The 27,940-nt window shown below is 43.9% G+C and overlaps 1 protein-coding gene across 2 annotated transcripts in view; it reads left to right on the top strand.

Annotated features, from left to right (window-relative positions):
- GABRB3 (gamma-aminobutyric acid type A receptor subunit beta3) overlaps positions 1-27,940 on the top strand; it is a 227,441-nt gene that overhangs the window by 130,585 nt on the left and 68,916 nt on the right. For both annotated transcript variants that reach the window (XM_058427930.1, XM_032175705.2), the window contains exon 4: positions 23,480-23,700. In XM_058427930.1, coding sequence (XP_058283913.1) covers positions 23,480-23,700 — 221 coding nt within the window. The remainder of the gene's footprint in view (positions 1-23,479; positions 23,701-27,940) is intronic.

Here is a 27,940-nt window from a genome sequence, read left to right as displayed (position 1 = left end):
CCGCCTCAGCCTCCAGATCGCTGGGACTACAGGCTCACACTCACACCACCAGGCCTGGCTTACGTTACACATTTTTGTAGACAGGGGGGTCTCACTCTGTTTCCCAGGCTGGTCTCAAATGCCTCAAGCAATCCTTCCTCCTTAGCCTCTTACAAAAAGTGTTGAAATTACAGGCACGAGCCACTAAGTGTAGCTTTGTATTGGAGACATTGGAAGTGTTTTTCATTTTCTCCTTTTAGCTCATTTCAAAATTTTACTACAAACCTATCAAGTTTTCAGTGAGTCTCCATCACATGCTGATGTGTCCCTGAGTGGAACTGTTCTCATGTGGACCCACCTTGGACTTGCTTCTGCTCCTCAGCCTATGGACAAATCATCAGGAAGGCCCTGTTGTTTGGCAGCTTAAATTTCTTCCCAACACAGCCATGTCTGACTGTCGCTGTCACCATGCCTCTTGGGCTGCAGCAGTGTATACCTCTGCTAGGGCTGCCATGGCAACATACCACAGATCGTGGTCTTCAACAACAGAAGTTCATTCCCTCACAGTTCCGGAGGCTGGAAGCCCCAGATCAAGGTGCCAGCAGGGTTGGCTCCTTCTGAGGACCTGGAGGAGAATCTGCCCCAGGCCTGTCCCCTCCTTGTGGTGGTGGCTGGCCATCTTCGGCATTGCTTGGCTTGTACAAACATCACCCTGATCTCTGCCTCCTCCTTCACGAGGTCTTCTCTCTGTGTGCCTGTCTGTCTCCAAATCTCCTCTTTGTATCAGGACACCAGTCATGTGGGATAAGGGCTCACCCTAGCAACCTCATTTTAATTTAATCATCTCTGTAAACACTTCGTCTCCAAATAAGGTCACATTCTTGAGATACCAGGGCTCAGAATCCCAACATATGAATTTGTAGAGAAGACAGTTTTCCATGTAGCAGCAAGACCGAGATTTTTAGTGCAAACCCAAAAATGCGCAATAGCTTCTCAATGCTTTCCACACAAAACCAAAAATCTGTACCAGAGCCTCTAATCTCAGAGTGACTAATCCTGTCCTCTGCTTCTGGTCTGAATGTCCATCCCTGCAACCGCTGGTGGGCCCGTCTGCCTGGAATTCCTTCCCTCACCTCCTGCCCTGGGTACCCTCAGTCATCGCTGCCCAACTCCCTGTCACTTCTCATGGTGTAATATTTCTGTGGATGTTTGTCAGTGTCTGCCTCTCTCATTGAATTCCACGAAGCCCCACTAAGGCAGACAGTGTCTGCAACATAGGAAGTGCTAAACAAGTAGTTGTTGAGTGAATGGAAAAGGGAAGGATCCGCAGTTTTGGTCTTTGCTAGCCTATGAGCAAGATCCTGACAGTGTCTTACTGTCTTTCCTATGACGGCAGGTGGTGGGTCACCAGCAGTGTTTGTTGGATGAATAAATGAAAAAGTAACAGAAGCGGAGGAAAGTTTGCACTTCGGAGGTCAGACTGAGGTCACTCAGGGGACTTCTCGTGTGTCAGAACCAGTAGGGTGAACCCCCCCACACACACAGTGTCATGAAAGCTGGGGTGCATATTGGTTCTATTATGTTCTCCTTGTTCAAAGAGAATGCTGATGATAGGAGCGTTGACCTCTGTGTCATGGGAGGGAGACTGAAGACACCACGACATGAACATTGCTCCTGCCTGAAGTTGAAAACTACCCTTTGGCCGGTACCCTTAGCTGTTGATTTCAGAGTTTGCTGTGTGGAGTGACTCTGATCTTGAGGGTTTAAGGTTGCCTGGTGGATGTGCTCAAAATGGGCTGTGCCATCTCTGACGGCTCCTCGTCTCTTTGCATGGCTTGCTCTTCTGCTTTCTGGCATCCCATCCTGAGGCTGTGTTCCACCATGACTGCAGTCAGGCACCTGGCCCCCAGGATGGGGGCACGGGGCAGTGCACGAGACCAGGGGAGAACAGCTCCTCAGGGAACTGTTACATAGGGCCTGTGATGTTGTGGAGAAACATAAAATCTTCGCATGGACAGGATCTTGCTGGCCATTAAGGATAACCTTCTTATGTTAGATGAGCAACTGACAGAGTGCAGAATGGAGGAGACAGTCTAAGAAGGTCAGGGTGGAGGTGTCAGCTGAGGGTTCTTTGGTGAGATGGGACAGATGACTTGTGAGATGGTGAAAACAGAGGAGGGCCATGTGAAGAGAGTAGCAGGGAAGCCCCGAGGGACTGAGACAGACTGGCGATATCGATGTAGTGGTGAAATCAACCCCAAAGCTGTGGACTGAGTCCATGACATATTTCTTTTATAAACTTGGTGAGGCAAATGTAATGAATAGATGAATAGAAAATGATGAATGGATAAACACAATAATTGAGTTCATAAATAAATGAATTTATTTAATAAATGCTCATCTGTTGAGTGATAATCTTTCTTGCAAATAACTCACAATATTTAAAAATTGTGTATCAGTGCAGCTGTCTATTGCTGCTTTGGTGTGTGTGCGTGCGGCGGGGTACACATACATATATGCATACATATGCAGGTAGATAGAGAGGAGGGGGGATTATGTGTAGGATAGCAGTTAGACTATTTTTAGCATGAGAACAGTAATTCAAAGTGTCCTTCATGTTTCTCATTTCTTTGCAGGCTATGCAGGAACTGAACAGCTAGGATTCAGCCACTGTGGAACTAACGTGGCTTATAGATTCATTTTTTCCTTTCCAGGAGTTTGGAATTGAAAATGTATGTATACATATATATACACAGTTGCCCCTCAGTATATTCAGGGGATTGGTTCCAGGACCACCCCCATACCTCCAAGTACACCAAAATCCACATATACTCAAGTCCGGTAGTCAGTCCTGTGGAACCCATGTATACCATATACGAAAAGTTGATCCTCTATTTTTGACTCACATTTGGCTGCAGATTCAGAACTGGTAGATATGGAGGTCCAACTATATTTACTGAAAAAACCTGAGGGGAAGGCTTGGTGGCTTATGCCTGTAATCCCAGTGCTTTGGGAGGCCGAGACAGAAGGATTGCTTGCGGCCAGGAGTTCAAGACTGGCCTGGGCAACATGATGAGACCCTGTCTCGCAAAAAGTTCTTTAACAAATTAACTGGGCACAGAGGTGAGGGCCTGTAGTCCCAGCTACTTGAGAGGCTGAGTTGGGAGGATAGCTTGAACCCAGGAGTTTGAGGCTTCAGTGAGCTATGATCGAGTCACTGCACTCCAGCTTGGGTGACAGAGTGAGACCTTGTCTCTAAAGAAAAAAAAAGAAGAGAAGAAAAAGTAAAACAATCTGTGTATAAGTGGGCCTCTACGGTTCAAACCTGTGTTGTTCAGGGGTCAGCTGTCTATTTTCCCTGTTCTTTATTCCTGATGCCACTTCATTAGTGCAGGACATCAATATGGGTCTTGCTGTCAGCTGTCCTCCATCACAGCCAGGGAAGCCAAAGGGGCATCTGGCCATGGCCCAGCCATGAACTGGTAGAGTAGTGTCGGCATGGTAAGTGTGGCCCACAGGCAGTGCTGATGGAAATGACCAGAGGCAGATGTGATCCACCTGTCAGGTCCAGAGGCTTCAATCAAGGACAGTTGAGGGGCAAAAATAGAATGCTGGAAACGTTCATTCTAATGAAGAGTTTGTATTCCATAGGAATGCTGGCTCCTGCGCTTCAGCACCCTTCTCCTTTAGTGTCAACTTGGAACCTCAGCTATGCCAGTCAATTCACTTTCCTCTCCCTTCAGTGTCTTGCCTTCCACTGGCCAGGGCCAGAGGGAAGGCATCCCAGAGAGGTGAGGGGGAAATGCCAGCTGGCTGAAGCAAGACTTCTCTGCAGAGTCTCCCAACGTTTGCTCCAGCTCTGGGAAGTCGTAGCAAGCAGTGAGCAAGTTCTAGGTGTTACTTCTCTGCCTCATGTCCTGCGTCAGAAGGCGATCTGATCATTGCAGGCTGTCATTCATAAAGGTATATTTGATAATGGGCTGCAGTGCTATAGTGGCTGAGATGGGAGTCTACGGATCTTCATAGATGTTCCCCACTCCTCATACTGTTCTGTTTAACCTTGCTCCTGGACAAGGTTAGAACAGGGTGTTGGATTTGGAGCCAGGGCATAGCAGGAGATAGTCAAAAGGATTGCAGCTTTTGTGACATCACATCCTGTACATTTTAAGCAACAACAATTTCACAGTTTTAAAGGTGAACGTAAAGCAAGTGAATCGTGACTGACTAAATTACCATCTGTTAATTATATTGCCAGTTATAAATTATAAACCCTAATTCTGATTAACACAGCAGCTAATGAATTGACATCTCTGGTTATGTTGCAACTGAATCTGGCATGCACAATTCCAAACTCATGGGAGGTTTGGACAGTGTATCTCTAAGCTGTATAATCATCTCCGCAGTGCCAGTGCCTGCAAAGGAATGAGAAACATAAAGTACACTTTGAATTATTGTTCTCACACTAAAAATCGACTAGCTGCTATCCAACTTGAGGCAACTCTCACATATGGAAAACCTATATTTTAATATCCAACTTTACTCACAAAATCAGGAAAATGTACAATTAACTTGATAGTTGATGCTTTAACCAGTGCTATGGTGAATAGAGACCTTTTGCTACTTTTTTTTTTTTTTTTTTTTTGAGACGGAGTCTCGCTCTGTCGCCCAGGCTGGAGTGCAGTGGCGTGATCTTGGCTCACTGAAAGCTCCACCTCCCGGGTTCACGCCATTCTCCTGCCTCAGCCTCCCGAGTAGGTGGGACTATAGGCGCCCGCCACCACGCCTGGCTAATTTTTTGTATTTTTAGTATAGACGGGGTTTCACCCTGTTAGCCAGGATGGTCTTGAACTCCTGACATCATGATCCGCCTGCCTTGGCCTCCCAAAGTGCGGGGATTACAGGCGTGAGCCTACCGCGCCCGGCCAACCTTTTGCTACTTTAAATCACCATCTGGATGCTACAGGAAAGTTTGCATTTAGTGGCCTCAAGTTGGCTTGGCTGGTCTATACCTCTGTCATAACTCCCTTGAGCTCATTTAAATATGAATAGTGTGAGATGTTTTGCTAAAGTTTAACAGGACTACAGCTTGCAGCTGAGGGTGTGCCTTGCTTTATTAAAACAATGCTCTCTGTTTTGAGTAATTTAATAGTTCTTGTTTATTTACCAACTTTCAAACCAAAATATGGCGATTTTTACAATGAAAATCATCCATTCACGACTCTTGTTGGCATCATAGACATTTCACCTTCTCTTTGTGAAACCTAAATCTTCCATCTGCCTGCCTGATATGTGTGCATCATCACTGAAGGGGAATAATTAGAAACATCTGTTTACATTTACCAGGGGCAGATATTAGAGGAATTAAAACAAACACAATCATTACCCAACAGCTTGAAGAAATTGAATGTACCGGCATGTCTGAATTTCGCAAGAGCAACGGTTTTCTATATGAATACACTATGTGAATACACTGTAGGATACGGAAGTATCCTTTACAAAATGATAGTAACCAGCAAAACAAAGTTAACATGTACTGGATATGTAGTTTTCCCTCCATATCCTTGAAGGATTGGTTCCAGGAGCCCTTAAGCATACTAAAACCCACAGATGCTCAAGTCGTTGATATAAAATGATGTAGTGTTTGCATATATCCTACACATATTCTCTTGTATGCATTAAATCATCTCTATTCTCATAATTCCTAATAAAATGTAAATGCCATGTAAATAGTTGTGATACTGTATTGTTTAGGGAATAATTACAAGAAAAAATATGCATGTTTGGTACAGACATAACCATCCTTTATTTTTGGTTTTCAAATATTTTCCATCCGAGCTTGGTTTGACTCCACAGATGAGAATTCACAGATACAGGGGGTCTACTGTATTCTGAAGTATTCATTTCTGTTCTTAATTTTACTGAAACACCCAGTCATTTTGGAATTAACAATGGGCATTGGGTTGATGGCCATGATTATTATAGCATCAGGCCCTGGACTAAGGCAGGTCCTCATGCTGAGGCCATCCTCAGACACCTGTGCTGCAGTGAGAACCATCTGAAAACCGGTGATGCAAGAGCCATGACCTGTGTCTTCTTGCTGTCATGTCAGGTGTTGAAATGGCATTGATGGCTTTTTGGAGACCCCCTTGAAACTGTTTGCAGCAAGACCATATTGACATCCACTAGAATCCCAGAAGCGAGTGGAAGACTGTGTTCTTGCACCTCACCGGAACAGACTTTTCTAGTTCCCGGCGGAGCGTGGTGGGGGCTGTTCCTCTGCCAGTGGCTCAGCACACATGTGCATGTTTCTAAATATAGACTGTTGATTTTAGGAAATAGAATTTTCTGATTTGAGTGAAGTTGAAAGGTTTAAATCAAAATAGTGACCAGAATATGTATTAATGTCATAAAGACTGATTACATGCAAAAATAAGAATTCCAACTGGAGCTTTTAAAAAAATACAAGCCTTGGGCTTTACCTCCTGGGATTCTGACTCAAGGCAACTGGGGTGGGTCTTGGAACTGGATTAGGAAACAAGGAAAGAGAAGGAATAAAGATGACAAAGGACTACAAAATAGAGGTGTCAGAAGAGCAGCTGGATAAGGGATTGGCACTCAGAGGGGTCTCCGGCCTTCAGCCAGAAATGTGTGTCATCAGCTATGGTTTTTGTCAAACATCTTAGGAATGATTGAGATCACCTTGGAAGAGAGGATGGAAGGAGCAGGGCTCAACTGAAGTAATCTAACCTTTAAACCTAGAACAGAGGTGCCGTCTATCTCAGGAGCCCTGAGCAGAGCAGCCAGCCAGTGAAATAAAAAGGCAAGAGGAGCGGGTATCACAGAGACTGGGCAGACAGGCATAAAGAGAACAAGCTCTCAGCCCTGCTGCGTCTGCCTAGATATTGAGTAGGATGAGGACAAAAGAGTGCCCTTTGGGGGTCATTGTGTGACCTTGCTCTGACCAGGCTTGGACCAGGTTCAGAACCCTGGTGGGCTGATGAGGGATGGGGACTTCAGTGTCCAGAAATATGATTGACTACCAATTCTAAAGAACTCTCCATATAAAGCCACTAGAAATGGCAGATAAATTATAATGCACAATATTTAAGTATATTACTTAATTCATAAGAAAATAATAGGAAGCCCCAGCTAAGAGTGAAAGCATTGTAAGCTGCACTTGGAGGATGGAAAGCCTGAGGTCTTTTGCCCTTGGTAAACAAGTGGCTTGGTGTCAGTGGCTAGGCAGAAACAGGAGGCTAGGGAGGAGGCAAATCCTTCAAGCAGAGGGCTGAAATGGAATCCTCATAGAGCTGGTGCAATCAAAGGGGTACACAGTAAAAGGGTGTTCTAGAAAAATGGTCGCCAACTATCAAACAAGGAAATGTGTCTGTCTCGCTAATGCTTCAGGTGGCCAAGACAATGTCTGCCCTAAGAATTTGTATCCCATGCCTGTACTAATCTGGATTTGGGGTTTAACTTTAAGCTGCAGAGAAATTTTCACTGGAAGTAATCCAAGGCTATCAACCAATCTGGAACACCTCTGAAAAAACATACAGATCTTTTCTGAAGGGACATACCAACAACCAGTTTATACAAAACTTCTCCACACTTGTTCAGTAGATTTTTATGCAATGCCTAATTTGTGCTCAGCACCATCCTAGATGCTGCAGATACATCTGTGAACCAAAGAGACAGAATTTCCTGCACTCATGCAGCTGATGTTCTAGCAGGGGGGAAAAGGAAAGAGACATAATAAATAAGTGCAATAAATAAACCTATCATCTAGAGTATGATTAGGATTAAGAGGATGGGAGTGTGTAGAGGGTGCAGGTTGCCACTGTCAGGAGGGTGAATCTAAGCAGACTTGACTAAGGTAAGGAAGTCAGGAGAAGGTTGTTAGGGGAAAGAGAGTTCAAGGCAGAAGAAACAGCGAATGCAAAGTGGAAGGATGCCCGGATTGTTTGAGGAGCAACATAGAGGGTTGTTGTTGCCAGAACTAAGCTAGCAAAGGTGACAATTATGAGAGGTGAGGTCAGAGAGAGGCTAAGTGGGCCAGAGCATGTTGACTTAGGCTTTACTTAGGCAGGGAGCCACTGTAGGGTTTTGAACAGGAGAGCAAATGATCTGACTTCAATTGTTCATTAATCATTCTGGTTGCTCCAATGAGAACAAGACCGAGGGAGAGAAGAGTTCAAGGACCCAGTTAGGACACCCCTAGACTAGGAATGGGGAGAGATGGTGTGTTTGACAAGGGTGGTAGCAACAGTGCTGATAAGGTATGGTGGAACCTGTGTCTGTGTTTAACATGGGGTCAACAGAATTTCAGACAGATTGATGAAGAATGTGAGAGAAGAGATGAGTGAAAAATGACTCCAGAAATGTTGGCTTGAGTAACTGCTAGGAGAGAATGCCGTTGTGTGAACTGGGAAGACCACAAGTGGATTGGTTTTGAGAGTAAGATCAATAATTCCATTTGAATGTGTTGAGTTGATTCTGGAGTTTGATTTAAAAATTTGGTTGGAGACAACATTTAGGAATTCTAAGCATATAGATGGAATGATCAGGATCAGCCATGCAGCTAGAGGCAATCACTTAAGGGAGGAAGTGCAGATAGAGAAGAGACCAAGGTCTGGTGGAAAGAGTGGGTGGATGGTGGCCTAAAAAGAGGAGCCCTGGGGCCCTCTAGCATTAAAAAGAAGAGGCAGAATTGGAGGGAGTAGCAAAGAAGATGAGCCATTTAGGTCGGAGGAAAGGCAGAAGAGCGTGCGTCCAGAATGGTGGTGAGTCTGTTTTGCCCTAATTACAAGCTAGCAAGTTGGTGCCATGGATGCTGGAGGAAGACATGGATCTCAATTGTCAGAGACAAAGGACAAGGTTAGTTTACTGCTCACAAGCAGGGCCAGCTACGTAATTTGAGGGGCCTAATGCAAAATGAAAGTACAAGGTCCTTTGTTCAAAAAGTAGAAATAAGGTGCTCTTATTCTCCAATCTAAAGGTTAACACTTGTGTTTTCCCTCCTTCGGCACTGTGCTTGACTGGATGTATGAAACCTGCATTGTAGTTCCTTTCTGGCTACCTGGGCTTTGATTACAGTATTCCAGAGGAAAGGGCTGCTTTTTGCAATGCCTTGCAGAGACGTCCATCCAAATATTTCTCCAATTAATAGCAATTCAGAAAATACAACTATCAAACTAATATTTCTCAGCTATATCAAGTGCAGTACTGTTGATATTGTGATTTATCTAACAGCAATAATCTAATAAGTTCTGCACAGAAACTAGAAATAGGCATGATCTCAGAAATGAATAGACTTGCTCTCTAAAAATAGCACATCTCAGACATTGAAAGAACTCTAAAATGTGTGGCATCACTAATCCACATGATTTGTCTTTGAGGTGAGGAAATCCATTGACAAATCCTGATCTAGATGCATATATATGAAATCAAAGGGCAATTGAATTTTCGCAGTGTAAGGGTATGGGAGCGGTCTTAAGACAGAAATACTCATTCTGTACATGAAAGGGAGTAAAAAACCCATTAAGAAAGGTTGACTGTTACGGTTCTGGCATTCACTTGTGCCAAATTTCAGAAATCATTCCTCCTGATAAATAAACGTCCTTCTTTCTGTTTAAGCTTTTTTTTTTTTTTGCCTTGTCTGCCCTCTTGAAGGGATTCAGAGAAGGAATTTTAAGTGATACTCAGTTTAGCAAATCTAATAACACAAACTATAAATCATGCCACCCAAGAGAGGACCATCACTATTTAAGAACATAGAATGCTTACTTAACCTATGGTCATCTGCAGGAGCTATGTTTAAGCAGGGGAAGAGCACAGAGGCATGGATCATCCAGCCCGATACACGTCGCACGGTCAGAATGGGGATGAATCACTCGCCAGTCTGCAGGGGTAATGTTCACCCAGTTAGAGTACCTTTGAAATATGGAGATTGAGGGTGCCTTGTCAAGCAATATGGATGTTTTTCACAGCCAGTTCTCAGAGCATCTTTGGAAGAATGATATCATTGGGAGTCAGTGCATTCCCTTTTGGAATTCTCTTAATTAAAGATAGTTGCCGGAAAATAAAACTATAGCTTTGATTAGTACACATATGTTTCAACATATAAAGTCTCTCTCTCTTCCTCTCTAAATGTATATATATATATATTTAGAGATAAATATATCTCTTACTTGGGAAAGTTATCTAATCTTTAGAGATTATCTAATATTTAGATATATATATAATTTTTAAAGTTTTTTCTCTTTATAAATACATGTGTGTATATACGTGTGTATATATACATACACACACAAACATGTATACACAAGTATTTAGTGAGTATTGTTCAGATAAATACCTGTTTTAAATAAGGGAGAGTATGCAATGACTCTGCAGTTTACCAGCACATTCCAGAAGTTCATTCATATAATATTGTGTTGAGTTGGAACATCTGCCCCCATACAGAGTGTGAGGCATCTCGTCATTCCCTATATTATTCTGTTTAACCCATAACATGTCTGAGGTCTGGTATTTGACCTCCATACTCAAGACACCATGGGTAAGCATGCTTCTGGGATGCAATTTGTGAGTCTAGGCACTCATCTGCTAATCCGTTGCCATGGCGACACCAGTGGAAACACTCCAGCCCTCAGCACTGCAGCTGACCTCATGATCCCATTCTAGAGATGAAAGATTTTTAGGAAATAGTATCAACAGAACATAGTGGCTGAATGATTGTTGGGGGTTAGGGTGAGAATGAAAGAGGCTGGTATATTGCTTCTGGTTTGGGTTGGGTTGCATGAGTGGGTGGGTGGGTGAACACATTTGAGGCAGGAAGACAGTGAGTTAATTTTGAACATCATGATCTTGGGTTGCATGTGGGGCATCTGGATGGAAAGGTTCAGAAGGCAGTGGGATCAATACATCCAAATCCCAGGAAAGTAGAATGGGCCAGAGACAGCAGTGGAAGAACAAAGACCCAGAGGCTGATCAGGAGTGGGAAACGGGGGTGCCCCTCTCCTTTAGCTCTTTGGCGCCCAGTTTGGGAGAAGAAGCAACCTCCCCAAAAAAAGGCTACTGTAGGTCACCAACTTACAACTAAAGGAGGCTGCAGAGAGAATGCTTATTGAGAATGTTCCTCATGTGGAGGAGTCACTTTGTTGTACCTGTGCAAGTTAGAGAAAACTCCACACTTTGAGATGAATTAAGAGTCCGTTTATTTAGCCGGCGGCCAAGAGATGGCTAACGCTCAAAGTTCTCTCGGCCCCGAAGAAGGGGCTAGATTTTCTTTTATACTTTGGTTTAGAAAGGGGAGGGGGTTCTAGTTAAAACAATTTTACAGAAATAAAGTAGGCAAAAAAGTTAAAAGGATAAATAGTTACAGGAACGTAAACAGTTCCAGGTGCAGGGGCTTTAAGACTATTACAAGGTGATAGACGTGGGGCTTTGGGTGTTATCAATCAGACGAATTCCTGGGAACTGCGGATATTGCTCGCCACAGTATCTTATCAGTTAATTGCATTCTCGGATGTGCTGGGAGTCAGCTTGCACAAGTTAAGTCCTTGAGGAAGGGGCTGCCAATGGAGTCTGTCTGGCTGTCTTAGCTAAGGGAGAGTCAATTCAGGTGGAAACAAGGCTAGGTGATTAAAGGAAAAGGGAGAGTCTAAAAACAGTAAAAAGGTTGGGCATTACACTTGACTATAGGATGGGGTTTTCTAAAGGTACAGGGAAGAGAGAGTGGATGGGAGGTGAGCCCTGGAGCACTGGAAGGGTGGCTGTCAGGGTCAGCTGCAGTAGGATGGCTGGTAGTGGTTTCATTTTGATTAGCACTGTAGCTCTTTTACAAATTTGTGTTTAATTTTAATTTGTAATTTCAAAGTAATTCACAGCAGAAAAAATGTTTTATGAAAAAAAGCCAGTGACCTGATACATTTCAGGAAACAAGCTTGTATTACATTTGGATATTGAGTAGACGATGAAAGTTGGGATTTGAGAGCAAAGGGCGAAGACTGCTGCAGATAATTTTGGGAATTCTACACCATTGGGCTGAGATTTCTTCACCTGCATCTCAGGAAAACACAGCACATTTTCCTTTGTGGTTTGGTGTGCACTTGCTGTAGAACAGTGGGGCTGGGGGCAGCTAATAAAGAGGGTCCTTTTTCATTCGGTTCTGGAGGTTCTTCTTTCAGGGGTGACTGGCCCTGCTCTTGAGACAAGAGAAAGTAGAATTTTCCAAATGCCTGTTATGAATCCAGCACTGTGTTAAGCATTGTTACATCAATTAATGGCTACAGCACTTTTGCAAAAGGAACATTTTTAGTTTCATTTTTACACAAGAGGTTGCTGAGGCTCAGAATGATAACTTTCCCAAGTAAGGAACATGGCAAGGGTGTCACCCAGTGAGTCTGACACATTTTGCTCCAGCACACTCAACACCATCGGCAAACAAGCACCTGCATGAAGAGTTTATTTAGTGAAGGGCATCTCTCTTACATTTCCCTGGTTCTCACTGGCTTAGGTTGAATTCTCCAGATTTCTTCTCACAATACAATTTATTTGTCCTCTGAATGTAGGTCAGTGCAATCATTTTGCTTTTCAAACTTACTTGACTCCAGAAAAGCATCTTTTTAGACTTATAAAGAAAAACATTTTCAAAATAATTCCTATCCTATGCCAGCTTTTCAGATGGCTTTAGGGGCCTGGGAGACATATCTCTTTTCACCAGCCCTTTCAGATTTCATACAGAGGTGACTACTTCATCTTCTGACTACATTTAGCATTTAGGTGGATGAATAAATGCACACTCTGCCTTTTGGCAGGTATAAAGGCTGAAAAGCCTCCTGCCAGCCCTAGGCTGAGTGAGAGGACGCTTACATATATACTTCTTTTGCATTGTTGTACACTTAACTCAGCACACCATGTCCTCCCCATGCTAAGGACTTCAGAATGCGTGGCAGGCAGTCTTCACAGATCCAGTGACAGGCATAAGACAGTGAGGTCGCCTGTCACTTGCTCGACCAGTAGGAGGCCAACTTGATACTTGGGCACGTTTGCTTCCAAAGCTGCTTCTCCTAATCACTCTAATTGTACTTGGATCCATTTTTCTTTCTCCCCACTAGATTGTGAGCTTTTTAAAGGTACCAATTCTGTCTTCCTTATCTCTGGATCCCTAACACTAAGTATGGTTCTTGGCCTTTGGTAGATAATCAATGCTTAAAGCAAGATGGAGGGAGGCAGAGAAGGAAGCTGTTTTATTATTAAACATCAAATAGAGTCAACAAATGGAAAGCTAGATACCATCAAAGTCTGTTGTGGGAGGAGAGTTGGTTGTAATGTTAGATATTCAGTTTTTGATCATTAAATGGAATAGATTGGAATTTCCTAAATAAATTTTGTTAATAAAAGTGCTGATTCCCTCAGCCTAACCTTCCTTGTAGGAATGACTGCAAAGGAAGTCACCACCACCTAGGGCTTATGTAAGCTTCTCGAAACAATTTTCCATCTTCCCTGACCTGAGAACAACTTACCTGCAAGGTTTTGTATCATAAACTTGCTGAACCAGATGCAAATGCAGGTGTCCTGTGGTTTTCACAGCTGCAGTTAAATATTTAAATTTGGTTTAGAAATTGCATTTCTTTCTCAGGGATAGTAAATTTTTTCTTCATTTCCTGTGCTAAGGAATGTAGTCAATTACTTAATTGCAGAATAATGAGCAATATTTCCACTTTCAAATGTGTATTCTTGTCATTTTAATGTCATAAATGCCAAGAGATTTGCAAAAGCAGGCAGAAACTTTGTTGTTTATATGTCTTACTGCAATTCATCTGAGCTGCCTGAATTATACACCTAAAGATGAGCTGAGGTTTCATTTTGTTTTGTTGTTGCTGCTGCTTGTATATACTCCGGAGATTTTGAAAGGACAGTCACTATGTATAAATACTTCACTCGTGGGTGGCTCATATTCCAGAATGCCTGCTCCCGGCACTCAGGGCTTCCTCTACAGCTTCTAGGTCCAGCAATACTTTCCTCACCTCCCCGCGGCACTGTGGCTCCAAAACAGGGAGCCTGGGCTAGTCCTCGTGTCTCACCAGGAACCGTGGCTTCTTACCTTTGCATGAAATTGTTTGATAATCTGGAGTGAAACCTAACAACCCTTTTTGTCCTATTTTTTTTCTATAGGAAAACACTGCAGACATCCTAAACAAATGACTTACTAATTTGTGGAACTCCACCCACTAGTATTGAAAGCAATTTGAGCTTGTAAAACACGCATCCCATGAACTTCAGGGTTTTGTGCTAACTGATTGATACACACCCCAATACTGAGAGAGATTGTATTTTCTGTGGAGAGGGGCCCCGATTTCATTAGATTATCAAAGGGCTTTATGATCCCCAAAATAAGCCAAGATGAATAAATGACTTTTTAATTCAAGTGATTTTGTTTGCAAAGCTTTTAAGCAAGACCCTTTTTTTTAAAGAAAGTTTCTGTTTTTAAGAAAGACCCTTTGTTTTGAATGCAGCTCTTACTCGAATATTTCTTCATGCTTATTCTAAGTTCTTCAGAAGGCTTTTATAAGAGAAAGAAAGGTATTGATTGAAGACATCTTATCTAATGATTTTGATAAACTACAATAGTTCAAACCACTATAATTCAGCAAAACAACTCACATTATACAGCATACTCCAGAGAGTTCCAGTTCCCAGTGGACTGGAGAATTCTCTTGTGTTTCCCTTCTCACTGCCTGAGCACTCTCCATTAAATCCCATATCCCAGGGCTGCAATGTCCACAGGAACCTGTCACGGTATAACCAGAGGTGCTGGCAGCTTTCCCTTCTATGGACAGCTGTTTCAGGTACAGAGGGACTGGGTAGAGCAGGGGCCCAGGGCTCCTGCCCACCCAGAGGAAACAGCCTCACCTCCGGGAGCCTGGCCGAGGAATGCAGGAGTCCAAGGATAATTGCTCCACAAGGGCTTCCCCAGCGGCCTTCCCTGGTGAGGGTTTGGGGTTGAACTGCTGAGTAAATGGGGTGGCAGAGGTCGTGGAGGGTTGCTGGGCGCCAGGACCTCTCATTGCCTTTACCTAGAGCCTTCTAAGTACTGTACCCATCCAGGGCCTGCCCCATCTCAGGATTGGCACTGCACCTTAACCAGAAGCCAAACGTTCTCAGGGTGCCCAGGGCTGTGGAGACACCTGTTAACAAAATAAGTTTGAGTCAGTATTGGTGAGCACATATTCAGTGTGTCAATTAATTTACAGGAGGGATATTTTATACATGCTTGAATGGCTATACATCTCAACTCCCACTAAGAGTGTAGTTTTCTAAAGTCAGGTTACATCTAATTATAACCAGAAGGGGCTAGGTGAACTTAGAAGCTGCACCAGGGCTGAAGAGTTTGGTGATGTGAGAAGCGGAGTTGTTACCACCTTCGGTCTGTGGGGCTCACCCACAGCCGAGGACGAGGACGCTTCTGTATCCCCTGGACACGGGGCTGTGTCTCCGCAGCCCCACTGGAAGCTGCTATTTTCGCAAGCTCTGACCTCTCCACCAATACCCCCTCCTCCTCCTGCCAACACATTCGGTCTAGATATGCTGATAAGGCTGGTTGTGCCATAGCCAAGAGCCAGTGCCAGGCGGCAGCCTGTCTCTTCCCGGTGTATGCTAATCTAATCAGGCCCACCCGCCCAGGGCGAGGTTCCCCACGCCGCCCAGCGCCGCGCACAGGGAGGAGCTCGCCCACCAGGCTCCTGAGCTGGGCCACGCCTTTTCCGCTACGGGCCACGCCCCTCGAGCCGCAGACCACGCCTCCTCCCGCCCGGGGCCACGCTTCCGCGCTGCCCTCTTCCCCAGGCCCCGCCCCTGATTGCCTCTGCTTCTCAAAGCCCTGCGTCTCCCAGGAGCTGCTTCTCCCCACACTCCACCCCTGCGCCTCCCCGAGTTTCAGCCTCTCCTGTAAAGAGCGGAGATGGAGAGGAAGCGACAGTCACAACTTCCGGTTAGCGTGGCGGAGGCTCTCGGAGTCTTTGGGACCTCAGCACGGGGATACCGGGAGACTCCCTCGTGTCCGCATGTGGGCCACCTACCAGACAGAAGAGGTAAAAGTCGGGGACGTGGGCTCTCGGCAGTCACAAGGAGTAGAGGCGCTCTTGCACCTGACTCCCCCACACCTCCCAGCTCTGATTTCCAAGGCCTGAGAGCCTCTGTTTGAGGACTGCCATTTCAGGCCTCTGCTGGCCCGCTTTCGTCTCTCTAGGACTCCCTTAGCTACCCTGGGAGGGTCACCAACCTAGGTAGAATGTGAGGTCCACCCTGTGGAGCCATCTCCTCTGCTTCGCCTTGTGGCACTGTTTTTTTTGTTTGTTTGTTTGTTTGTTTGTTTTTGCGAAAATAGCTGTGTAGAGTCAGTTGATAACAGGAGCTGCTTCGTCCAGATGTCCATACCCAAGACTGGCCCTCTAGGGGCAGCCGCCCTGCCCTTCACCTAGCTGAATCTTTTACTTCTAGGTTTAGATCAGGTGGTCGTTTTTCCAAGAATTCACCTCTAGTCATCCTTCCCAGAAGTGGCTAATTTTTCTGATTGCCATATCCCTTCGTGTTTAGTATAGCACTTAACCTAGATTGCTTTTGAATTCTTGGAACCTGCAATTATTGTCTCTGCCACATGGGCAGCCCCTTAGGGCTCATAGTGCCTCAGGTTCATCTTCGCCTCCCCCAAGTTGCCTAGCAGGCGGTAAGCACTCAATAAACATTTGCTGAATAACTAAGTAAATACAGGCACACCCTCAGAGATGCTGCAGGTTCGGTTCCAGACCATTGCTGTAAAGCAAATATCACGAAGTGAGTCACACATATTTTGGCTTCCCAAGATATATAAAAGTTATGTTTACACTATATTGTAGTCTATTAACTGTCCAATAACATTATGTCTATAAAATATACATACCTTAATGAAAAATACTGTATTGCTAAAAGTGCTAACAATCATCGGAGCCTTCAGTGAGTCATGATCTTTTTGCTGGTGGAGGGTCTTGCCTCACTCTGTTGATGGCTGCTGACTGATCAGGGTGGTGGTTGCTGAAAGCTGTGGGAGTTTAAGACAACAATGAAATTTATTACTTTGACTATTCCTTTCATGAAAGATTTCTCTGTAGCATTGGATGCTGTTTGATAGCATTTTACCCAGAGTAGAACTTCTTTCAAAATTGAAGTCAGTCCTCACAAACCCTGCCACTGCATTATCAACTAAGTTTATGTAATCTTCTAAATCCTTTGTTGTCATTACAACAATGTTCACAACATGCTCACCAGGAGTAGATTCCATCTCAAGAAACCACTGTTTGCTCATCCATAGGAAGCAACTCCTCATTCATTCAAGTTTAATCATGAGATTCCAGAAATTCAGGGAAATCTTCAAGTTTCACTTCTAGTTCTGTTGCTGTTCCCACCACATCTGCAATGACTTGAACCCCTCAAAGTCATCCATGAGGGCTGGAATCCACATCTTCCAAACTCCTCTTGGTGTTGATATTTTGACCTCCTCCTATAAATCATGAATGTTCTTACTGACATCTAGAACGGTGAGTCCTTTCCAGAACGTTTTCAGTTTACTTTGCCCAGATCCATCAAAGAATCACTGTCTATGGCAGCTACAGCCTTGTGAAATGTATTTCTTAAATAATAAAACTTGAAAGTCAGTTTCTCCTTGATCTATGGGCTGCAGAATGGATGTTGTGTTAGCAGACATGAAAACAACATTCATCTCTTTGTACATATCCATTAGAGCTCTCGAGTGACCAGGTGCATTGAACATGAGCAGTAACATTTTGAATGTTTTTTCTGAGCAGAAGGTCTCAACTGTGGGTTAAAAATATTCAGTTTTGTAAACACGTGTTGACACCCAGGTTTTATTGTTGCACTTTTTGAGCATAGGCGGAGTAGATTAGCAGAATTCTTAAGGGCCCTGGGATTTTCAAAATGGTCAGTGAGCATTGGCTTCAACTTAAAGTCAGCAGCTGCGATTAGCCCCTAACAAGAGAGTCAGCCTGTCCTTTGAAGCTCTGAAGCCAGACATTGACTTCTCCTCTCTTGCTATGAAAGTCCTATATGGCCTCTTCTTCCATTAGAAAAGACTTCTTCCAAAGTCTACACTGAAAACCTGTTGTTTAGTGTAACCACCTTCATCAGTGATCTTAGCGGGATCTTCTGGATAACTTGCTGCAGCTTCTCCATCAACACTTGCTGCTTCACCTTGCACTTTTATGTTACGGAAATGGCTTCATTGCTTAAACCTCATGAACCAATCTCTCCTATCTTCTAACTTCTGCAGCTGCCCTACCTCTTTCAGCCTTCACAGAATTGAAGAGAGTTAGGATTTTACTCTAGATTAAACTTTGACTTAAGGGAATGTTACGGCTGGTTTGATATTCTATCCATATCAGCAGTAAGGCTGTTGGACTTAATCTTATCATTCCCCAGAGTAGCACTTTTAATTTCCTACTAAAACTTTTTCTTTGCATTCACAATTGGGCTAACTGGTAGAAAAGGCCTAACTTTAGGCCTATAAAAATCTTTTGCACATCAGTCATTTGACCTGCCTCCCTCTCTAAGCTTAATCATTTCTGTTTTTCATTTACCATGAGAGATGGGTGACTCTTCCTTTCACTTGAACCCTTAGAGTTACTAACTGGCCTAATTTTGATATTGTTGTGTCTCAGAGAATAGGGAGGCCCAAGGAGAGGGAGACATAAGGGTTAAGGATCAGTTGGTAGATCAGTCAGAGGACACACAACATTTGTACGATAAGTTTGCCATCTTATATGGGTGCTATTCCTGGTGCCCCAGAGCGATAATAGTAATATCAAATATCACTGATTATAGGTCACCATAACCAATATAAAAATAATGAAATACTGAGATTGAAATCTTGTGAAAATTACCAAAATATGACCCAGAGACATGAAGTGAGCATATGCTGTTGGAAAAACAGTGTTGATCGACTTACATGCTCAACGTTGGGTTGCCACCAACCTTCAATTTGTTAAAAATGCAGTATCTGTGAAGCACAGTAAAGTAAGGCATGCCTGTATCTAATGATGCAGATAGTTTCTTGTGCAGCCTGGGGGTCTGGCAAAAGAGGGAACGTTAGCAACTCAATTGGTGGAGGACGCGGGCTGCTTCTGTAAACGATATCAACTGTCTGTCTCATTTGGTGTCCACTGCTACCTCCCCAACTCCTTGTCAGCCAGCAGGAACCATAGCAACAGGGGTCCACCCTGCCCCTGAGTGGCCGGCCAGCTTGGCTGTTCTTTGAGAAGCCCCACCCTTCCCGTCATTTCTTGTTTTCGTACCCAGACATCACCTGAGTCCACCTTGAGCATTAAGGTTAAAGAACAAAGGCTTAATTTCCATTTCATGTTCTGTGAGGAATCCAGTGTCCCCTCTGCTCCCCACAGCCAATATTCCTTTAATCCTTGGAGATTTTAAAGTCTCAAAGTATCTTCTGTTTCTGCAGACAGGCTTGGAATTCAAAACTCTGACAGACTCTCCATCCCATGCAAATTCCATCTCTTTGTGACTGTGCTCTTCTCTTTGGTTCATGCCACATCATTGCAAATGTAAAAATTGGTTAACTTCCCTGGGATGTATGGGATGCATTGAAGAAAACGATACTTTTACAAAGCATCTTTCTATAGCAGCTGTGCTAAATGTTTGGCGATGGGTTGGGCGTGGAAGGAGGAATTGGTGGTGCCAGAGTTCTGATTACTGCCCTGAAGAACCCCCGCATGACCTGACTCTCCATGCTCAGAGACAGCCTTTCAAAGCCCCACCCTGCCAAGCTCACTCCACTTTATTGTGAGAAACTGTTTAGCTCCCATCCCTTGGAGCTTCCACATTGAGAGCCAGGTCCTGAAAGGAAGTGGCCCGAACTTCAAGTTCCACTATCCCGGGTTACTTGTGTTTGAGGGAGTGGAGGGAGCGGATGAGGAGCGAGTTACTTCAGCTCTTCAATTTTTGTTACTTCGTCGATATAGGATAATAATTATAATACCTGCCTCATAGTTAAATGAGGTACTAGGTAGCACGGGGCCTGGAGTTTGCTGAAGGATCATGCACACAAGCGGCTGCCCGCTGTTCCTGGCTCAGTGCTCACCACTGCACGTCACAAGGGGCGGCACCATGGCTCCTATAACATGAAAACCCTGCATTTGCTACTCCCAGCTGCACGAGAGTGGAGGAAGGCTTGGACCTTTCCACCATCCCCTTCCCTTTGTTGCCAGCTAGTAAGTATCCCAGAAAAGAAGGAGGACACTGATTTGTGCCCCCACTGATGTGACAGTCCTTGCCATACGTGGCTGATCACATGCAGCAGGTTTGGATTTACATACTATTTTTTCCCTGTTGCTGTTACCTAAGCCCTTACCTCCTAGTCCACTCTAGTCACCTAAGCAAACACCCAAGACCCAAACTGAGAGGTGCTGTCGGTGGTGCAGAGAGTGACACAGTCCAAAATAAGATGCGGAGCCCGAGCTGTCAGGTTGTGAGTGACAGCCGGGCTCCCAGGGCTGACTGACAAGTTCTCTCCCTTCTCGTGGCAAGCCATGTGCAAGCCTATCCAGAGGGACTCTGAGAAGGGCGCTAGACATCGCGACTCAGGCGTAAGCCTGCGGGGTTAGGAGTAAAGAAACAAGTGAAACTTCTATTTCAACAGGAATGTAACATGGAGGGTGATAGTAGAGAAACTCTGTGGTCGCCACTGCTACCACATCCTCCTTTTGTCGTGAAACCACAGCTTTGCACGCCTCAGTTCCAGCGCGCCACCCACACCAGCGAAAGGTAATGGTGATGAAGGGGCGGAATATGCCCTGTGAAGGTGCATTCTCATCCTGATGTTCTGCATCAGCCCAGTGACCGAGAACCTTTCAGGCCTTTGCTTTACCCACTACTCAGCACTGTCCACTCCTCGGAGGCCTCTGCACGCCATCCCATCTACCCCTCGAACTCACCATTGCTACGCTAGTTTTCCTCACAGGCGGCTTTGTGTTTTAAACCGGAGGTTTTATTGTTATTTAGGTCAGGCAAGACCGACAGATCAGGAGACAACTGCCATTGAGAGGAGAGTGTGTTCCTCCCAGTTCCGGAGCAGCAGGGAGCCACACCATGCCATGGGGGCTGCTCAGGGAGTGCCGGGGTGGGTCCGGCAGCAGAGGGAGGGGAAATGCCTTTATTGTGGTTGCTGGGAAGGAATGGGTGACACGAGGTGTGCAGGCTCAGAATTGGCTGGTTTAAATAATTTCAGGCCCATGGGGCACAGGGGCTGTCTTTAGTTGTCCAGTACCTGAACCTGGGGCAGTTTAGGTGGGTGATAGGGACCCCAGAATGTGCAAGCTGAGTAAAAGAGGTGGTTGGAGTCTAAGCCGCTGAAATCTATGCCCTATGAATTTATGGCATAATAGGTATAAAATATAAAAGACCTGGACTGTAAAAACAAACAAACAAAAGAGATGGTTGGGGTGTGGGTTCTGGATTGGTTGGTTTGCATGTGAAATGTACAGTCCTAGGAGAGTTGCTTGCCATCTCTAGGAATTAGCCAGTCCTGGAAGGGGCCCTCCCTCCAAGGTCCACAGGGTCCCAGAACAAAGCATCAGAATACAGAAATAAAAGACAAGGTTAATACTCTTGGTCATGGCTCTCTGCTCCATGGAAACTATCAGTGGCTTTCATTGGCTGCGAAGGTGGTATTCTAGTTTCCACCTTGTGGTCACTGCCCTGGGGTCTAGCCTGACCCATTGCTCTGCTCTCTTTTCCCCATAAACCCAGCATTCCAGCAAAACTGCACTCCACAGGCTTTTCCATCAGGCCCTTAAAAGCAACACCCCATGTGTTTTTTGATGTGCCGTACCTGCTGTCTACCTAGCCGAGGCTTATCTTTAGTGCCACCTGCTCTGTGAGAATCTGTAATTGGTGGTGGTGGTGAGGGCCCCCATAGGTTATTACTAGGCACAGAGCTGTGCCCACAAAAGTGTCTGGGGAAAAAAAAAATGCCTGCTTCTTTTCATCTGCTTAAACGCTGCCTCTCCTTTAAGTTGAAGACAAGGCCTCTCTAAAGACTGTCCAGCCCATTTGGACTTCCTTGCCTTTCCTTCTACTCTTAATTTTTATGGGACTCAAAGCTTAAAAACGTATTTTGTTTACAGTGATACAGTACAAGCTGGTTTTGTTTCCCCTTCTTGTGGCAAGCACCTGAAGACAAATCAGTGTCCCTCTATCAGTCCCTAAGCCTCTATATTCCAACACTATAGAGAGCAGCAATAAACAGCCATCAGGTTAGCAACACTGAATTGCCCTGCGAGAAGCAAAAAGAATACTGGAGGGGTTGTCAGGAGGCCGTGTTGAGGCTGGATTCTTCAACCGCTTTGCTCTCCATCTCTCGCTGTCCACAAGTGAGGATGTTTGCAGACATGATCTTAAAGTGTGTGAACTCAGAAAGCTGCTTGTGCAGAATGGCAGCGATTTTTTTCCCCTCCGTGGTTGGAGAGTTTACCTCCTAACCTTTGATTTTTTCAGCTTGTATCCTTCCACAGAAGGGTGCGAAATGTCCTGTGAATATCACCAGATTTTTAGACTTGGTCATTCTAGAACTGAATAGTGATTGCCCCCAACAAAAAGAGAATTTCTTTTGTTCCTCCCATGTCTAGCCTCTGATTTGTCTTTTTTTCCACTTTGTTCTCACTGAACTAACTGCTTTGGCAAAACAAAAGCAGAACCATCACGTAGATATTTGGTAATTTTGTGGGCAAGCCTGTGGACAACACCATGGCCCTGTCTGTCTCCCACCTCCCACATCCTGCTTTGACCTCAGGTTCCCGTTTTCCCCAGGTGAATATGTCATCATCTCTGGGTGATTTTATGGTCCACTTAATGTAGAAATGGCCACGGCAAGCTGGAGGAAAAAGGAAATACAATAGGTAGGGTATGGAGACCTCCCACAGGCCCTTGTGTCTCCAGAGGATGTTTATGGAAGGTTTGTATTTATAGCCCTCATGGAGGGCAGAACCAGAGGAAAGGGGCTCAAATTGCAGAGAGAGAGAGTTTGTAGATAGAGCTCATCTGTCGTAGGTGGTTAAAGCACCTGTCTGCCTGGTGGGAGAGAGAACATCCATGGGAACAATCTAGTTCCCCGCCAGCAACCTGATTTTACGATGACTTTTTCCCCTTTATTTCTATGCTGTTATCTGTTAAATGCCAGTTTGTCTAGTCTGCTTCTTAACCTAAGTAAAACAGAGGACATCTATATGTGACACACACAGATTCATGTACCTATTAAAGCTGGTATTTGCATTCACAAGAAAGCAGCCATTGCTTCCCATCCTGCATAAAAATGGCATCTATTTCTCCTGGTTATTCACTGCAGAGCGTAGATTGCAACTTGAATTTGGCTGGTCGTGGAGGAAGTACACCTGTGGCCGAGTACAAACTAACTTTCTTTCTTTTCTTTTCCCCCCAGGATTATACCTTAACCATGTATTTTCAACAATATTGGAGAGATAAAAGGCTCGCCTATTCTGGGATCCCTCTCAACCTCACGCTTGACAATCGAGTGGCTGACCAGCTATGGGTGCCCGACACATATTTCTTAAATGACAAAAAGTCATTTGTGCATGGAGTGACAGTGAAAAACCGCATGATCCGCCTTCACCCTGATGGGACAGTGCTGTATGGGCTCAGGTCTGTGTGCCTCTTCAGGGCCAATTTTGCTGTTGCATGGTGCATGGGTGTTGAATATCTCACTTGAGATGGTTATCATAAGTGAGGCAATGACCTCAGATAAATTAGGAAGCATCTATGAAGCACTAAAGCTTTGCAGAAAAAAAAATCTCATCACCATAAAATTTGGGGCATTACTGTTACTATAAATAGTCATCAAGCAGTTGAAAAACAGCCACCTTTGGATCAATTGTATATAATTGGATTGCCATGTCTAAGAACACAGATTCCCTCAGGATGGATTTTTCCATATCATAGCCACAGAGGCCTGTAATTAATATCGCCCTGACACTGCAGTGACTTCAGTGAAGTTTTTTCAAAGCTGTCTGCACAGTTGAAAAAAAATATCTGTTGCGCAGATTGTAGGGTTTACTCTCTATGGAGCTTTATTGAGGTAGTGCCACGAATATTTATGGGAATGACTAAGTGAGAGGTTTCCTGATGAGAAACATCTCTCTCCAGCTCTCGTAATATAATCACTCAAATCAGGAAACCAGGCTGCCTTCCTGAGTCCCAGTGAGGAGGCCCTGGGCTTCCTTGGTTGCCCTGGAAACTGCCAGGCCTTTCCATAGGGCTCCATCCCAGCTGATGGTCAATTATTTTGAATATCACCTTGCTAAATGGTGCTCTTAAAAACCTTCTGTCTCTTGCATAGATTTTTGCCTGATTTTTGGGTTGTTTTATTTTAGAACAGTATTTTGTGTGTATGTGTGTCTGTTTCTTGATCTCCTGGCCTAAAAGTGCCCTTGAGACTCTCTAGCAGTGGCTCTCAGTGTTGAGTGGGACACATGTGGATAGCTTGGAGAAAAGATGTATCTGAAAGTGTTGTGAGCCCAGAGCCTTTGAACTAAGACTTTAACAGCTATAAGCGAAATCGTAGCAGTATCTATTTAAATCCACATCCCTGTGACTTTCATGCCTCAAGACGGGTAGAGTGAATGATTTAACATAGCCTCAAATAGAACATGTGAGTGACTTTCTCAGAACCACACTACAGAGAGCAGAATTTGGGATTTTAGCAAAATCAGATGTTTTTAATGGTAAGTGGCACATATCAACCAAGCCATGGTGTTCCTTTAAAAATAGTCTAGCCTGGAGTTTCTTTGGGAGGTTTTCAGCATTTTATGTTTTTGCCTGAAAATGAGACCTGTGGTTGTAAAGCTCTGGAGGTTCAGGTTCTGATAAGTGCATCAGCTATACAAAAGACTATCCAGAAGTCTTGGGAACGTAGAATGAGGAGCCATTTACCTGTCCCCACACCCAAAAAAACTGAAGTGAAAGAGGCTGATATGTGTGTGTAAATGCATGTAAGTTTGTGTGTGTGGGTGTGTGTTGAGTTTGTGTGTGTGATATGTGTTGTGTTGGTGTGCATTGTGCATGTGTGTGTGGTGTGTGTTTTGTGTGGTAATTGTGTTGTATGTGTGCACGTGTGTGTGTGATGGGGAAGAGCAAAAAGAAGCAAATAACAAAAATTAATCTAGGAAATTTTGGCTTTTTAAACAAAATGGGCTATTTTGGTTTTCTCCACTTTTATTTTTGCATTCTTTTCTTTTCTTTTTTTTTTTTTACCAGAAGTAGAGTATGTCAGTCTGTCTCCGTATGTCTTTGTTAAAAGCAAAGAGCTTTAACTCTGTTAAAATAGAATTATGTAATACATATAAAAGCTCTGTAACAAATTCCACAACTCTTTGAAAATGTTGGATTTTAGGTAAGAGTAAGATAAACCAAGAAAACAAAAATTGCTTGGTCTGTAAGTTCATATGTAAATGTTAAATAATAATGTAATAATAAGCCATGGGAAACCTTTAGTAGTAAACTTTGTATAATAACCTAAAAAAGTCTTAGTCAAATTTATATCCATTATGCCTCTCAAATAGCCTCTTAAATCAGTAAATGGAATTTTAAGTAAGTAGCTGTTTTTTTTTTCAAGTATAGTATAGGTATACTCCTTAGCTCTTTATTTAGAGCATCGTATTTTTGAAACAGTTCTTCAGAGTTATATGGACCTGGATAAGCTGTCATAAAGAAAATCTCCAAAGTGCAGACTGACCACCACATTCTTCATGTGTTTAGCAGCTAAACTTATGTCATCTGCTCATTAGAAATTGGCTATTCTAGAAATTTCTGCCTTGATATTTAAAAAACATGTAGCTCTAGAGATTGATTTGAACTTCTGGACAAAAGAGCAAATTAATAAGTCTCAACGCTGATCGTTAAACTCATATATGCATATTCTTTGCTATCCTATGTAAACTTCAGTACCATTTATATATTTTACAAGTGACCTTTGATAAAAAAAACAAGATGTGAGTGCTCACATGGATCAGCCACCCTCCATCCTCTCCTTGGCCCCAAGGCCCACCTTCCCTCCCCTGTCTTTTTACTGTTGCACTGGCTGGATGGTGTCATGGCAGGCCAGGAGTGGGCCAGTGTGTGTAACCCAACAATGCATTGCATCCTTTTGGTAAATAGGTACTATGGCCCTGGCCTGGAGGAGGTCTGGCACAGCTGAGAACACTGAAGTTAAATTCCCCATAGTGGAAGGTTTGCAGAGAGCTGGGGTTGTTCCTGCTGTTCCTGCTTGTAATGTACTGCTGGGGAAGGTCCTGCCCAACAGAGATTGCTTTCCTACTGATTATGTGCTTGAAATACTGGTTGGACTGGCTGTATCACCTTCAGACTGAATTTCTCTCACCCCTGGACACTGGGATTGGCTCTCACCTTGTCTATCCAGCAGTAGCCTACACTGGTAGGTCAGTCGCCACTTAGCTCCTCTAGGCTTCTTTTGTTATTCATGCCCGACCATTATGGGAACAGTATCAGTGGGCTTTTTGCTTTATCTAGGCTAGATGAAGACCTTTGGCTGTAGGTGAGCTGTCCATGACATAGGTTTGTACGTCAACTCAGCCTTATTCTGGGAAATCATTAATCCTTAACTCTGATGACTCTGCAAAAGTAGTCACTGACCACTCATGCAGATGCTCAAGAGTGATCACATTCTTGTAGTGATAAAAGGTTGTTTTAAATCACGAGCCATTTTTCCCATGACTCTTGTAGCCCCTTGAGCTTGAAACTTGGGCTAACGCTAGCTTGCTCTTCTTACCAGCTTGAGCTCAGCTGAATACGACGGTGAACTGATATCCCTGCAGCAGCTTAAGTCAGCATGTGATGGGAGAGAATGCTCTGGACAGGGTATGCATGCCATCCTAAAATAAAACATAAATCCTTGACAATTTCCTTTGGACAATCAAACCTTTTAAGGAACTAGGAAGATCTTTGCTGACTAAGAGACTAATGGTCCTTTGTCTTGTCCCAGTCACAGCTTTTCTATTTTCCTTGATGCTGCACTGAAGTTTTCTTCTATTTGTAAAAAGGCAGAGTTATCATCCCTTTTCCTAAGTTTCTTTTTCAATCTCTTGGCCCTCGGATGTCATTGAACGTCTCACCTTGCATCATTAAGCGTACTTTGTAATGTGGTCTTTTCTTCATGCCATACATGTTGTATCTTCCTATCATTTCTCTGATGCTATGAGTTGGCAAGGGGGGTTCACAAAAGAGTATTCAGTTTGCTCCAAAAAACACCTGGGAATCTGAGGCTGAGTCACCAAAGCAACATAATCCATATTTTGCCTGAGAAATGTATTGCAAAATCTGTTGGACAGTACATTATAAAGTTCCCACTTGTGGCTAAAAATTGCTTTAAGTTGGCAAAATTGCCATTTCTATACTTAAAGATTGAAAGCAATATTAAAATGAAGCCAGAACTTATATCAGAAGATTCAAATTAAGTCATCGAATTCGTTTGACTAGCATCTTATTCTGAAACTATTTTATACGGTGGTTCTGTTAAAATACTTTTCTCCTCAGAAAAGATATCAACTCACAGAGGTATTAGGTCTCTTGTGATTTTTATGCAGCCGTCCCTAACTCCCAAACCCTTGTTTTGTCACCATCTCCCAAATTACGCAACTTAAAAGCATATTGATAAATTTCTTACTAGGTGGGATTATGCCAGTTTACACTCCCACCAGCAATAAAGTATATATTAGCTTTAGGATTGTGATGCCTGCTTTGGAATTTATTATTACTTAGGCTACTGTAAGTAATCTATCCATTTTCTTCATCTCTCAAGGCTGGTGAAGATTGCCTGACTCACTTTAAATTCTGGCTCATACACTTCTCTGCTCCCCACCCGCAGCAT

Source organism: Hylobates moloch, unplaced genomic scaffold (genome assembly GCF_009828535.3).
Source record: "Hylobates moloch isolate HMO894 unplaced genomic scaffold, HMol_V3 SCAFFOLD_14, whole genome shotgun sequence".
Lineage (NCBI taxonomy): Eukaryota > Metazoa > Chordata > Mammalia > Primates > Hylobatidae > Hylobates > Hylobates moloch.
Note: the sequence above shows the minus strand (reverse complement) of the source record. Positions and strands in the feature narration are given on the sequence as shown.